The 13,872-nt window shown below is 36.0% G+C and overlaps 3 protein-coding genes across 4 annotated transcripts; 1 reads left to right on the forward strand and 2 right to left on the reverse strand.

Moving 5' to 3' along the window:
• Window positions 1-1,558: 1,558 nt before the first annotated feature.
• Window positions 1,559-4,013, reverse strand: LOC112800175 (prohibitin-3, mitochondrial). The gene is made up of 2 exons (XM_025842308.2): window positions 2,938-4,013; window positions 1,559-1,800 (listed from the first exon to the last, which is right to left on the reverse strand). The coding sequence occupies exon 1, from the start codon at window positions 3,779-3,781 to the stop codon at window positions 2,942-2,944; it is 840 nt and encodes a 279-aa protein (XP_025698093.1). The 5' UTR covers window positions 3,782-4,013; the 3' UTR covers window positions 1,559-1,800; window positions 2,938-2,941.
• Window positions 4,014-4,398: 385 nt separating this feature from the next.
• LOC112800176 (LRR receptor-like serine/threonine-protein kinase EFR) lies at window positions 4,399-8,335 on the reverse strand. Of its 2 annotated transcripts, XM_072196265.1 has the most exons (4): window positions 7,157-8,335; window positions 5,570-7,045; window positions 4,943-5,287; window positions 4,399-4,660 (listed from the first exon to the last, which is right to left on the reverse strand). In XM_072196265.1, exons 1-3 carry the CDS (start codon window positions 8,301-8,303, stop codon window positions 4,947-4,949), a joined length of 2,964 nt encoding a protein of 987 aa, XP_072052366.1. In that variant the 5' UTR covers window positions 8,304-8,335; the 3' UTR covers window positions 4,399-4,660; window positions 4,943-4,946. The 2 variants fall into 2 exon arrangements, with proteins under 2 accessions (XP_072052366.1, XP_025698094.1); XM_025842309.3 differs by having other exon boundaries at window positions 5,570-8,335.
• Window positions 8,336-8,810: 475 nt separating this feature from the next.
• Window positions 8,811-13,767, forward strand: LOC112800177 (beta-amylase 8-like). The gene is made up of 10 exons (XM_025842310.3): window positions 8,811-9,474; window positions 9,734-9,958; window positions 10,163-10,243; window positions 10,419-10,622; window positions 11,065-11,259; window positions 11,527-11,691; window positions 11,810-12,070; window positions 12,656-12,868; window positions 13,073-13,289; window positions 13,366-13,767. Exons 1-10 carry the CDS (start codon window positions 9,109-9,111, stop codon window positions 13,386-13,388), a joined length of 1,950 nt encoding a protein of 649 aa, XP_025698095.1. The 5' UTR covers window positions 8,811-9,108; the 3' UTR covers window positions 13,389-13,767.
• Window positions 13,768-13,872: the final 105 nt, after the last annotated feature.

Raw genomic sequence — 13,872 nt, forward strand, 5'->3', positions numbered from 1 at the left:
AAATATTTATAATAATAATTTGCATAAATAAAAAATATTTATTTATTTAAATATTATAAATAAATAAATATAAATAATATTTATTTTCAAAAATAAATAAAATATTTAATAATATTTATATTCAAAAATAAAAAATTTAAATAATATTTATTTTTAAAGACAAATAAATATCATTATTATTTATATTTGAAAATAAATAAATATAAATAATATTTATATTCAAAAATAAAAAATATAAATAATATTCGCATTTATATAAAATAAAATATAATTATGTTGGATAATTTTTTTTATTATTCGAAATTATTAATAAAATACAAAAAATATTAAGACTAAAATAATAATATTATATTTTTATATAATATTAACAACAACAAAAATTAAAAAAATTAATTTAAATACATAAAATAATAAAATTGATCAAATTACATAATTGATCTTCGATTGTCGTGTAATCACATACCATTTTTAATCACCACAAAGTAATAATTTTTTTTTTTTAAACACACCTAAATCCTAACTCCGAATATAACACACACTCTTCACATTACAACACACCTAAATCCTAACTCTTAGTATAACACACACTGTTAGCTTCCTCTCTTCTTCACCCTATTTTCTTTTTCTTTCTCAATATAACACACACATTTTGTACCATATAACACACACTTAGTATTGTATAACACACACTAACACACACTACACATAATGCATTTCACTCAATTTATAGAGCTTCTTCAACTTAGTATTGTATAACACACACTACACATAATGCATTTCACTCAATTTATAGAGCTTCTTCAACGAGCTTCTTCAAAGAAAGACGCTGGTTACCAAGGTGGGGCATTGTCCCCTGCAACCTGCAGGCTCCTCGAAAACGAGCAACACCAGAAAATATTCCATATCAAAAATAATTTCTGCAACTCAATTCTGATTTTCACTTTAGTGGTTTCTGAATATAATTCACTTACTCATATATAAACCCCAAAACCCTAAATCTTAACCAATAAATTCTTGATAACTTTGTATTCAAACATAGATTAGATTATATTTAAATGGCAAAAATGATGTTTATGTTTTATTGCATTATATTACATATTTAAATGGTAAAATTATGTTTGTTTAAAAGAAAAATAAAAAAAAAGAAAAAAAAAGAAAAAACTTATTTTTTATTATTTGATTGAAAAAAAAAAAAAGAAAAAAACAAGAATGAATAAAATCCACCAATTTTTTGTTTCTCTCTACTTCCAATATTATCTTTTCACTTTTTTTTCAATATATTTTATAATATAAAAATAAAATTATCTTTTTATAACATTTCTTTCTTTCTTATTTTCACCGCAACAATACTCAAAAATACATCACAAAATCCTCAAATTTTGAATACATCACAAAATCCTATGATATATCTTCTCAAGTATCAATTTTTAAGTTGCTCACAAAATTCAAAGGATAAATGTATCAATTTTTAAGTTGCTCACAAAATTCAAAGGATAAATGCTCAAAAAATTCAAAGGATAGATGTAGATGCACAGGAGTAAATAATCACAAATCAGAATGAAGGACGCCAAATAAGAAATGTACATTAATCGAAGTTGCAAACATTCTACCACTAGAGAGACACAGTTATCATCACTCATGAAGGTCCAAATTCTTTCTAACATTTTTCTTTTTCCTTTCAAAGAATTATTACTATGAAAATGTGTTTAGATGAAATGGAGTTCACAAAAGAAAGAAAAAGAAAGACTTCTTTCAAAGGAGAACCTCAAGTCCACTCCACTCCATGGATGCCATTACACCCTGAAACAAAAGAAGAAAATGTAGAGATATTAACAACTAAAAAATCAATATACTTGGATAATTAAAAGTCATTTAATAACTGATCGTATCGAAGGCAAGAGTCAAGCTGAATTCTCAGATTCAAACTGCAAAGAATATATAAAAAGACTTAATAACTAAATTCCATTTCCTTTGAATTGTGCCATCAATAATATTAATACAAGTCAATAAAGGAGAACTGATTTCAATACAATATCAGAAGAAAATAGTAACAGATTCAAACATAAGGAGGGAGAACTGCTGGCAGCAAATGGGGTTTTCAAGCGACACATTGGATGTGAAGAGATAGAAATTGATAGATTATATACACCAAATATCATCCGAGATAGTAACTTTAGAAATTTCAAATGTAACATTGATAATAATAGAGCAAATGATCATGTAGGAAAAAGTTAAGTATGGACAGCATTCACAAGTTAATTGCAAAAACACAAAAACACAAAAACAATTGATGTTTCCCTAATATAAATAGAGGTATATTCAATTGAAAAACACAAAAACAATACCACTAAAAGGTTAATTGCGCATTCACAAGTTTTAGGTGATAGGCTTGTAGTTGTTTCCTTTCCTAACTTTACTAATATTGTCTACTGTGTGTAAACCTGTAATACATAATTGGATAAGAATTCGCAGTAAAGCATCTAGCACAAGTCTCCAAAAAAGGATTAAGAAACCCCCTCAACCCCAGAATCAAGGAACGTTAATGCAAAACCAAAATCAAATAGCAATGATAATTAGCATCTCAACGCATTCACAATTTAGTCTCCAAAAAAAAGTTTTACAATAAAACAGTAAGTTAATAAACTAGAGATAACCATCAAATTGATTCCTCATGCTATGATTAATTAGTCCTCACTTTATAAATTGATCAAGATACTCCCTGCAACTCAAATTAGTCCCTCCATCATTTGACCGATAATGGTATTAAGAGAAAGCCGGGAACTAACCAATTAGATTATTAGCTCTAAGCCTCTAATAATCTACTATCCCTTAGGAGCCAAAAGAGGTCTAATATGCAGATCTGTTTGAAACAGTAATGAATAATGTGGAATCAGAACGAAATTCAAGGCACTGAAAAAAGCAAGGAAGAAAACCGACCACATCAACGAGAAGGATTAAGAGCCATGAGCAAGTTCTTGCCACCAGGGAGATAAGCAACATTGGGAGACTTGGCAAGGGTGGAGGCCACTTCCCTGGAGGCCTCAATCCTCCTCAGCTCAATCAGCCCCATTCCGGTAGCCGCAGTAGCCTCCGAGATCAGCTTCGCGGCCTCGCTCTCTCCCTCCGCACGGATGATGGCAGCCCGCCGCTCTTGCTCAGCCTTCATCACCACAAACTTTGACCGCTCCGCCTCCTGCTGCGCCACCTGCTTCTGCTCCACGGCACGCGAGAATTCATTTCCGTACGACAGATGCGTGATGGCGACGTCGTCAAGGACGATGTTGAAGTCCTTGGCTCGCCGGATGAGGCTCTCGCGGACGAGGGCGGAGACATGCGGCCGCTCCGTGAGGAGCTGATCGGCGTTGAACTGAGCCACCACGGCCTTGAGGACCTCGTTGCCGATGGAAGGGAGCACCTTCTCGTCGTACTCGAGACCGAGGTTCTGGACAATCGTGGGAAGACGGTCGGTGTCCGGACGGGAGAGAACACGGAGGGTGAGGTTCACCATCTGGAGGTCCTTCGTGCCGGAGATCGACGAAAACGTGTGTGGCCGGGTGCGGATGTCGAAGATGTACGGTTTCTGAACCCATGGGATCAAGAAATGGGTGCCTTCACCTACCGTGTCGTCCAGGATACCGCGGAACCTGTCAAACAGCACCGCGCGCTGGCCACCGTCCACCGTGTACAGGGATGTATTCACAATCGCCGCCGCCGTACCTAGACCGAAGGCGGCGCGGCCTATGTTGCTGAGGAACGACACTGCTGCCTGTCTGCTGCCCATTTTTTTTTTCCGGGGAATAGACGGGTTTAGGGTTTTAGGGTTGAAGAGAAGGTAGAGAGTGAGGGTTTTTCTGATTTGTTGGTTTTTATTTGAAGCTGCGTAGGTTTTTTTGTTACAGGTCTCTATAATTTTGAAATACCTTTTCTTTTTTGGGCCAATTATTTTACGGCCCAATTATATGTAGAGTCCAAAACAAAATTAAGAGAAAATATATTGATATGTGGCTGTCAGCTTCGTATCTCGCATCAAATCATAAAACAATTTATTAGTAATAAATTTTTAAATAGAATTTCAATTTGTAACTTTTTAAGCTTAAGATATAACGAGGGAGTCAGCTCGAGCATGTCCAACCCCACCCAATAACCCAACTACCCAAGGGAAAAAAAGGAATGATGATAAATTAGAGTGAGGAGATTTCTTTTGTTTTGGATTAGGAATGCGTAGTTTTTTAACAAATGATAATACAATGAGACAATTATTAAAATATTAATCGGGTTGTTATTACTTATTAGTTGCGAGTTAAATTAGTAATAGCTAATAGTTAGTAGATTGAATATTTACGAAGTTAATTAAAAATATTTTTATAAATAGCATGATTCTTGTATCATGTACAACAATTTTATATAATAAAAACCAAGCATGCATACAAAATTTTATTGTCTAAACGAGCAATCTTATTAGTACACTTGCATTACACAGTACATACTCAAAGTTCAAATAAAATAAAAATAATACTCAAGTTCAGTACAATAAAAGAGTTTGCCAAATCCTTTATCGGTAGTTGTAACCTCTGCCTTTACTCTGCATTCGGCAATAATACAAAGCGTGGTCAACATTGGGAAGTCAACTTGGGTCACTGGATTTTTTTCCCCATCAGACCTAGGAAAACACACAAAGCACACATTAGCCCCTTAAGAATTTCCAAATTTCACAAACAGCCAACTAACCTCAAGGCTCACGTTGTATTTTTCTTTTCCAAAATATTATTTATTATTTCTACATTTAGCACTTGAAGAGTTGAAGTCTTGAATGAAGATGTAATGGTTAATAAAAAAATCTTTTTCATCTTAATTAGTTTTATTTATTATTATTAGACATGTTTAATAAAAAAAGGTCAGATTAATTTTTCTAAGGGGAAAGAATACAAAACAATGCACTTACGAGTTTACGAAGGAAAACAACATTTGATTCGATTAAGCTGTCTCATTAAATCAACCATAGCCATTCTTTCATTTGGTGATTCCATTGAACAAGCCAGTCCAACTTTAAACAGTGAAATTAAACAATTTTCAACCCCAGGCTGTAGTTGTTCTCCCATGGAAAGGATACAAGGGTCCACAATCTTGAAAATGTTACTTGAAATTGAAACTTCAACATATTTATGGAGATTGTGACCGTCCATGAACATTTCATCCGTGGGCCTCTTTCCAGTCAACATTTCTAATATCAGAATCCCAAAGCTATACATATCTCCTTCCATGGACACCTGATAACCCATTCCATACTCTGAAATAATGTAACCAAAGTAAATTTAGAAAGTGTAAACAAGACTTTGCGTTCTGAAAAAAGTAAGGAGTAAAATACTTTCTAGTTAGCATATTATTTTGTTGAATCTAAACTATATATATAAAATAGGAGTTTAATTTTGATGTACGGACAATATAAAGTGTTTTGTAATCAGATGCACGTGGAATACTATTTTGCACTAACAGTTCATCAAAATTAAATTCTATAAAATATAACAAATTCAAAGTTAAAATATTTAAGGATGAGCCTTTATTTATATACCGGGAGGAGCATAACCAAAAGTTCCTTTAAGTCCAGTTGAGCTAGTTTGCATAGAAGAGTCTCCAATATTCTTCTCAAGTAGTCTTGCTAAGCCAAAATCACCCACATGAGCTACCATCAAATCGTCCAGAAGAATATTGCTTGGCTTTAAATCACGATGAATAATAGCTCGATCGCATTCATAGTGAAGATAATGAAATGCTGAGGCAACATCATTGATGATGTTAAACCTTTGCTCAAGGTTCAGTGATCTAGCAGCACTTTGATTTGCAATTCCTGTTGATGAATGTAACCAACTTTCTAGGCTTCCATTTGTCATGAACTCAAAAACTAGAGCCTTGAATTCTTGCCCTTTATAATCTGTACCTGAGCAACATGTTATAATCTTCACCAGATTTCGATGCCTAACACTCTTGAGTGCATTACATTCAGCAACAAAACTCTTCTCAGCACCTTTGGTTTGAAGCTTTAGGACCTTTATGGCAACAACACCACCACTTTCTTCTAAGTCAAGAGTTCCCTTATACACAGAGCCAAAACTTCCAGACCCTATTAAATTTTCTTCTGAGAATCCATTTGTTCCGTTGTGTAGGCTTTGATAGGAAACCTTAGACAGCAGGTCAATTGTTGGTGAATCATCAGAAGACATTTTCTTGCTTCTCTTCCTCATCCAGCAAATGGTTAGGAAAAAAGATAAGAAGAAGGAAAAAGCACACACACAAACTATCACTACAACAAACTTAAAATTGTGGTGTCTCTTTGGTTTCTTAGCTTCAGAAGGGCATGGTGGCAAATGAAGCTCTGAAACACCCCCACAAAGCTTATTGTTTCCAATCATTGCAAACTCACTCACATTTCTGAAAACACCTTCTGTTGGTACTTTGCCAACCAACATGTTGAAAGAGATATTGAGATACTCAAGTGAAATGTTCTGCAAGCCTTCAGGAATTGACCCGGACAAATGGTTTCGTGATATGTCTAATTTTTGGAGACCTTTAAGCGAAACCAAAGAGGATGGTATGGCTCCGGAGAATGAATTCCCTTGCAAATAAAGGAACTCCAAACTTAGACACTCTGCAATGCTGGCAGGAATGTTGCCAACTAGATTATTCTCAGAGACTTTCAGGAAATTGAGATTTTGTAGCTTTCCCACTTCACCAGATAGATTGCCACTGAATGAGTTTTGTGACAAGTCTAATAAGATTGTTAAGGAAGAAATGCTGAAAATCTCAGATGGTATGGTTCCGCTGAGATTGTTCTTGGAAAAATTAAGATGTTGTAAGTTCTGGCAGTTTCCTATACTTGAAGGAATGCTTCCTTCAAACATATTGTCTGACAAATCCAAGAGAAATAACTTGCTGAGGTTGCCTATAAAGGCTGGCATCTCTCCTGAAAACTTGTTTCCACTCAACTCTAATACTTCCATCTTTTGAAACTGTCCAAAAGTAGCTGGAATATTCCCATCAAAACGGCAGCCTTGCATGTTCAAGAGAGTTAAGTTAACCAAATTTCCTAACTCTGCAGGAATTTTTCCATATATTTGGTTATAACCAAGAAAGAGATTGCTCAAGTGTGTAGACAAATTACCAATGTAATTTGGCAACTGGCCTCCAAAGTTATTGACAGATATGCCAAGCACGTACAAGTTACTACAGTTGGCCAAAGGCTTCAAGAACTTCAAATCCTTAGTTGGAAATCCACCTAGATTGTTCTCAGATACAGATAGAAATCGAAGTTTTGTTAGCTTCCCTAGGCTTGGAACTTGTCCCACAAAATGGTTTCGTTCCAAATCAAGTACTTGTAGTAAAGATGCATTTGTGACAGAAAGTGGAATTGTTCCAGAAAAACTGTTAGTTCCAATTTGGAAAAATTGAAGATTTGGTAGGTTATGGAAAATGTTGGCCGGCAAAGAGCCACTAATATTATTGTTTGAAACTGATAACACGCTAAGAGATGAAATATTGTAAAGACAAGATGGAAGTGTACTGGAAAATTCGTTCGAATCGAGTAACAAATATGTTAAGTTTTGCAAGGCACATAATTGTTGTGGAATATTCCCCTCCAAGTCATTAGAAATCAACACTAGGGAAGTGAGGGATGTAAGATTACCTATGGATGGTGGGATTCTTCCACTTAAATTATTTCTCTCAATGAAAAATTCTTTGAGCTTGGAAAGAGATCCAATTTCAATTGGTATGTTACCAATCAAATTGTTCCATGAGAAGTCAAAGTTTGTGAGTTCAGAACAACTGGTCAAGTTTATAGGAATTTCACCAGTCAGAGAATTGTTATCAAGATAAAGTACCTTCAGGCGTGACAAGCGACCAAGTTCTTGGGGGATATCTCCATAGAAGCTGTTGTTTTCGAGGTCTATGTGCCTCAGAAAAGAGAGATTACTGAGTTGAGGAGACAGAGATCCATGCAGATAATATCCTGGTAATTTCAATTCAATAACTCTTTGTTGCTTGGGACTATTATTGCATGTGATTCCCTGCCACTTGCAAAAGTGGTTTGTGGTATTCCAAGAATCCAACACTCCAAAAGGGTCATTGGATATTGAATCCTTGAACTTGAGCAAAGCCAGATGATCACTCTCATTTCCTAGCAACAATGCGTGGGCACTACTACTACTACTACTACTACTACTACTACTACTACTAGTGTTTGAGATAAACCACAGTAGTGATGAGTTCAGAGTGGTAATAAGAAAGAAGTGAATAATGTATTGCTTCATTTGAGGAATAATAATAAGAGAGGCTACTTGGTTAGAGGTGTTTCTATTGTCCCATGCATAATGGTGCGAGTACTTAAATATCACTTGAGGCAACAGATGATTATTAAAATATAAAATATGAGTTAACTAACACATACACGTATATGTATTGACTAATTTGTTGATTTTTGACGCATACGTAATATTTTAAAAACTGTTAATTATGATTATAAATTATTAATCATCTTCACATACTCTATTCAATTGTTAACTTGCAGGATTTGGCACATCTCTTTCGGCACTTTCGGCAGCTTTGACACCTTAACAGAACCTTCGCCAAATTGGTTCCAGATCTCCTTGTTTTTTTTTTTTTGTCACGGGTCTCTCTGTATTTTTGGAATACATTGACTCTTCATGGGCCCAGCATTTTTCTGGCCCAATTATATACGGCCCCCCAAAAACCATAAGGGGATTGGTCTCGAAGCGTTGACCAGAGATTAAAGCAAGAGCGTATAATTGGTGGAACCTGTTCAATCACCGGTTCGCATAAGTCATAAACAATGGAAGTAGATTCTCAAATTAAATCATTAGATTTTATCAGTTTTAGGAATAATAAAATTAAAATTAAAATTAATTTCTTTCATTAATTTAATTATTTAATTATTATAAATACAGTGGTAGTTATATGTATTCGAATTTGGAATCCCGTAACAATGTTATTGGTGGAGAGAGTATTGGGAAAATGGGAAGTGTGAATTGAATTGTGACGTATTAAAGAGTATGAAAGGAGAGTGAAGAGTAGAAAAGAGAGTATGATTATGTGAAGATGAAGACCATCAACGACGATGCTTCCGCACAAGATCTCGATCCTCAAAGCGACCACAGCTCCGATTACCTTCTTACTTCTAACCCTCAGCCCCGCCGTCCCCGCGGCTTCGCTGCAGCCGCCGCCAATCCTGCCGGAAAGGGGAAGAAAGAGAGGGAGAAGGAGAAGGAGCGCACTAAGCTCCGCGAGCGTCACCGCCGTGCCATCACTAGCCGTATACTTGCCGGTCTCCGGCAGTACGGGAACTTCCCTCTGCCGGCGCGTGCTGACATGAACGACGTACTCGCTGCACTCGCGCGTGACGCCGGTTGGGTTGTTGAAGCTGATGGCACCACCTACCGGCAATGTCCTCCACCTTCTCACGTGGTTAGCTTTCTCGATTCTCTGAAAATTTTCGTGGTTCAGCTCAAATTTGGTTATGGTTATGTTTGATTGTCATTATAAGTTTCAATATTGCAGATTTGTTTTAGAAATTAGAAGGTTTTTGAACTTTGTTTGCAAGCAATTCTACAATGTGTTTTGAATTTAGTTGCTTGCTTGATACTTAAGTCCACGAGTGAGAATGCTAACTAAATTATTTGTAACCTTTAACGGTTTAACCCCTTGGAGCCATGATCATGTGCAGGGATCTTTTGCAGCTAGGTCAGTTGAAAGTCAACTCTCTGGTGGTTCTTTGAGACCTTGCTCTGTTAAAGAGACACTAGGAAATCAGCCACCGGCGCTTAGAATTGATGAATGCTTGTCGCCTGCGTCAATCGATTCTGTGGTAATTGCAGAAAGGGACTCGAAGAACGAGAAATACACAAGTGCAAGCCCTGTAAATGTAGTCCACTGTTTGGAGGCCGATCAGGTGACTTGTTTTGAATAGTTGAAATGTTTATATGCAGATACTGAGTAAATGTCGGTTCCTTGGAATCTAGATTGTTCTATAACAAAATTTAATGCATGCTTTATATTTAGGCTTTTAACTTTTGTATCAATGCTCACCAAGTGGAGCATTATATTTGAGCATATGTAGTTCAGGACCTTCTGATTGTGTAATTTATTGATGCAGCTCATACATGATATTCATTCTGGTGTGCACGAGAATGACTTTACCTGCACACCATATGTTCCGGTTTACTCAAAGCTACCAGTAAGTGTCTTCTATTTGGTGCTTGCTGCATCTTGGACTAGCATCCAACCTGTGTAGTTTGTCCTATGCAACAAATTACACATCAACAGGTTTTAATTTTGCATGTCCTTTGTCAATGTGTCTACCTCATATCTAATCATAAGATTTCCGTTATAAACTTCGCCATTTCTTGCAGGCTGGTATTATTAACAAATTTTGCCAGTTGATTGACCCTGAAGGCATTAGACAGGAGCTAATCCATCTTAAGTCTTTAAATATGGATGGCGTCATTGTGGATTGTTGGTGGGGTATTGTTGAAGGCTGGAATCCGCAGAAATATGTGTGGTCTGGCTATAGGGATCTTTTTAGCATTATTAGAGAATTTAAGCTGAAGTTACAGGTATATATTAAAATTGGTTTTATCATTTAATACATGTGTTCACATCCTTTGAATAAGTAAATTTACGAAACGCATGAATATGTTATATTATGAGTGTGGATGTCTGAGATTTTGGTAACAACACAAAATCGTTTATTTTCTAACACAAGGGTGGCTTGTATGGTTTGGACTTTTAATGAAGTCTAGCGACCTGAATGCTTGAAACTATATATATAAAGGGACAAGAGGTTTAATGGAAATGTTGTCAGATCATGACAAATCTATTTTCAGTTTATAAACTTTCAAGCGACTCTTCATGTCTTCTACTATTATTTAGACATAGTAACTAATGGATGGTTTGGGTTTATTAATTTCTTGTGGACATTTATTCTTTTCATGGGAATTGGAAGCATATCTAGCATTATTGAAGTATCTAATTTGATTCTTGTTTTAAATTCTGAAGGTTGTTATGGCATTTCATGAATGTGGAGGGAATGGTTCTAGTGATGCATTGATTGCCCTGCCACAATGGGTTTTGGATATGGGAAAAGATAACCCGGATATATTCTTTACAGATCGTGAAGGGCGGAGGAATACTGAATGCCTTTCCTGGGGAATTGACAAAGAGCGTGTTCTGAAAGGAAGAACTGGAATTGAGGTATGAAAACATCTAACACATCAACAACTCTCCCTGATTTGAGGGGGCAAAAAAAGGAAAAAGAAAAAGTGTTCGCTTCATATCATCAAATTCCAGTTCATTGCATTTGCATATTAGTTTTGATTGTAGTTAAGTCCTTTATATGCATATACATGGTTATTGGTGGCTGTACCTTCTATAAATTATATCCTTCATTTATTCTTCAAGACAAAATAATGCTCCTATCTGTTTTGGTTATTACTTATTAACCATATCTAATGTATTCAGGTCTATTTTGATATGATGAGAAGCTTCAGGACAGAGTTTGATGACCTGTTTGCAGAAGGTCTGATTTCTGCAGTAGAAATTGGACTTGGTGCATCTGGGGAGCTGAAATACCCTTCTTTTTCAGAAAGAATGGGATGGAGGTATCCTGGAATAGGCGAGTTTCAGGTATTGGCTTCATTTTAAAATATTTGCATTCTTCTGCATTGTAGGCACTGCAGGTGATCTCATATATTTCGTTTGCTAACAATGAAGTCCTGTTTTCCTTTTCATCTTGTATGAACAGTGCTATGATAAATACCTGCAACATAGTCTGCGCATGGCAGCCAAATTACGTGGTCATTCTTTCTGGGCTAGAGGACCTGATAATGCTGGACACTACAACTCTATGCCACATGAAACTGGATTCTTTTGTGAACGAGGTGATTATGACAACTATTATGGACGCTTCTTCTTACATTGGTATTCCCAGACATTAATAGACCATGCAGATAATGTTCTGTCCCTTGCAAGCCTTGCTTTTGAGGATACAAAATTAGTTGTCAAGGTATTGGTTCTCATATAGACAAATACCAGGCTCTTTCCATCATAGTTCCATCTTCTGCTTGTCCTAGATTTGGATGGTGTTAGTTTTCTTCTTGCATTGATTGCTTGAATAGTTGGTTGATGGTACTTATTGCTTAGACTCGGTTTGTTATCCCCTTAAAACGGAGTGAAAATTCAGGGATGGATCTTTTGCATAAAGCCTGGCCATGAGTTTTTCATCCCATTTTTCTGGGATACGAAACTGACGCCTATTGACTAATAATGTTGATGGTTCTCACTTTTGGAGTCACCAAGAATTGGTAATTCATTTTGTTCAATTGGATCTTTCACTTTGAATTTAACTAATTTCAATATTTTCCTTTTAAAGTTCTGGCCAATGATTGATTAGTTTAATTTTCTTGGGGGAATATATTTTTTTCCAATGCCGTTCTGTTAAATAGTAAATGCTTCTGTAAACTGTTTCCTTCTTGAGATGTGAAAAAATCAGAAATCAAACCCCAATATCTAGTGCAAAAGGATTTAGTTCTTGATTCTGTAGGTATGTATATATGGTCATTGCATATCCTAAAAATTAGATAGTGTGCAGGTTCCTGCTGTATACTGGTGGTATAAGACTCCTAGTCATGCAGCAGAGTTGACAGCCGGATATCACAACCCCACGAATCAGGATGGATACTCTCCTGTGTTTGAGATCTTGAGAAAACATTCTGTCACCATGAAATTTGTCTGTGTAGGATTTCATCTTTCCAACCAGGAAGCTAATGAATCATTAATTGATCCAGAGGGTTTAAGTTGGCAGGTAATTTTAGCTCATTGCCTCATTGATTTCTTCTGCTATGCTCTTACCGCTATTATCTGGCTTTCAGGTGGTTTGCATGAAGATAGGAGTGATGTTATTTGATAGTGTGCATAGCATAACTTATTTGGTTTCACATGCACCTGTCTATGTTTCCAACTTTTCTTTTATTCGCTGTCAATAAAATCAGTTGTTCATGCTCTACAGGTACTAAACTCAGCTTGGGATCGAGGTTTGGTTACTGCTGGAGAGAATGCTCCTCTTTGCTATGATAGAGAAGGTTACAAGAGATTAGTTGAGATGGCCAAGCCCAGCAATGATCCAGATCGCCGGCACTTCTCGTTCTTTGTTGTCCAACAACCATCTATGCTTCAAGGAAATGTTTGCCTGTCGGAATTGGATTTCTTCGTTAAATCCATGCACGGTAAGGATTTTCATTGACATTGTAATCAAATATTTTTTTTTCATCTAATGTTTATTTTAGCTATCTACACTTGCAGGTGAGATGACAGGAGCCATATAATTGCTGCAAATTTTACTTTCAAGAGATATAAGCCTTTGGAGGTTGCAAAGGGTGAAAGGGGCATTCTTCAAAGTAGATAGTCATGTTGTGCCAAGTGTAATCTATCATAGTATTATTCATACCTAAATATAAATACTTAATAAGTTTATATTTTATAGGCCTCGAGTCCCCAAGATATAGACTTCTAGTCCTCGGGTAGCCTCATACGGTCATACCGCATTGCAAGCTTGTTAAGGCTAGGGAGGATCTAAGATTTTAGGACGAGGGGGAAGAATTATTAGGGATCGTAACTGTATAAAAAATTAGTGAAAAGTTTTGTTCTCACTTTAGATGGAACTTGTCATTGAAAATGCATGAAATGGTTAAGAATTTGTTGCTAGGTGATGGGTTGTTGCATACACAATAACACGAGGTAAAATTGAAAACTCCTAGACACTTGCTTAAGTTGAAAAGTGAACTAACTAATCAACCAATCCAAATTGGC

The sequence above is a fragment of the Arachis hypogaea genome, chromosome 5 (assembly GCF_003086295.3).
Source record: "Arachis hypogaea cultivar Tifrunner chromosome 5, arahy.Tifrunner.gnm2.J5K5, whole genome shotgun sequence".
Lineage (NCBI taxonomy): Eukaryota > Viridiplantae > Streptophyta > Magnoliopsida > Fabales > Fabaceae > Arachis > Arachis hypogaea.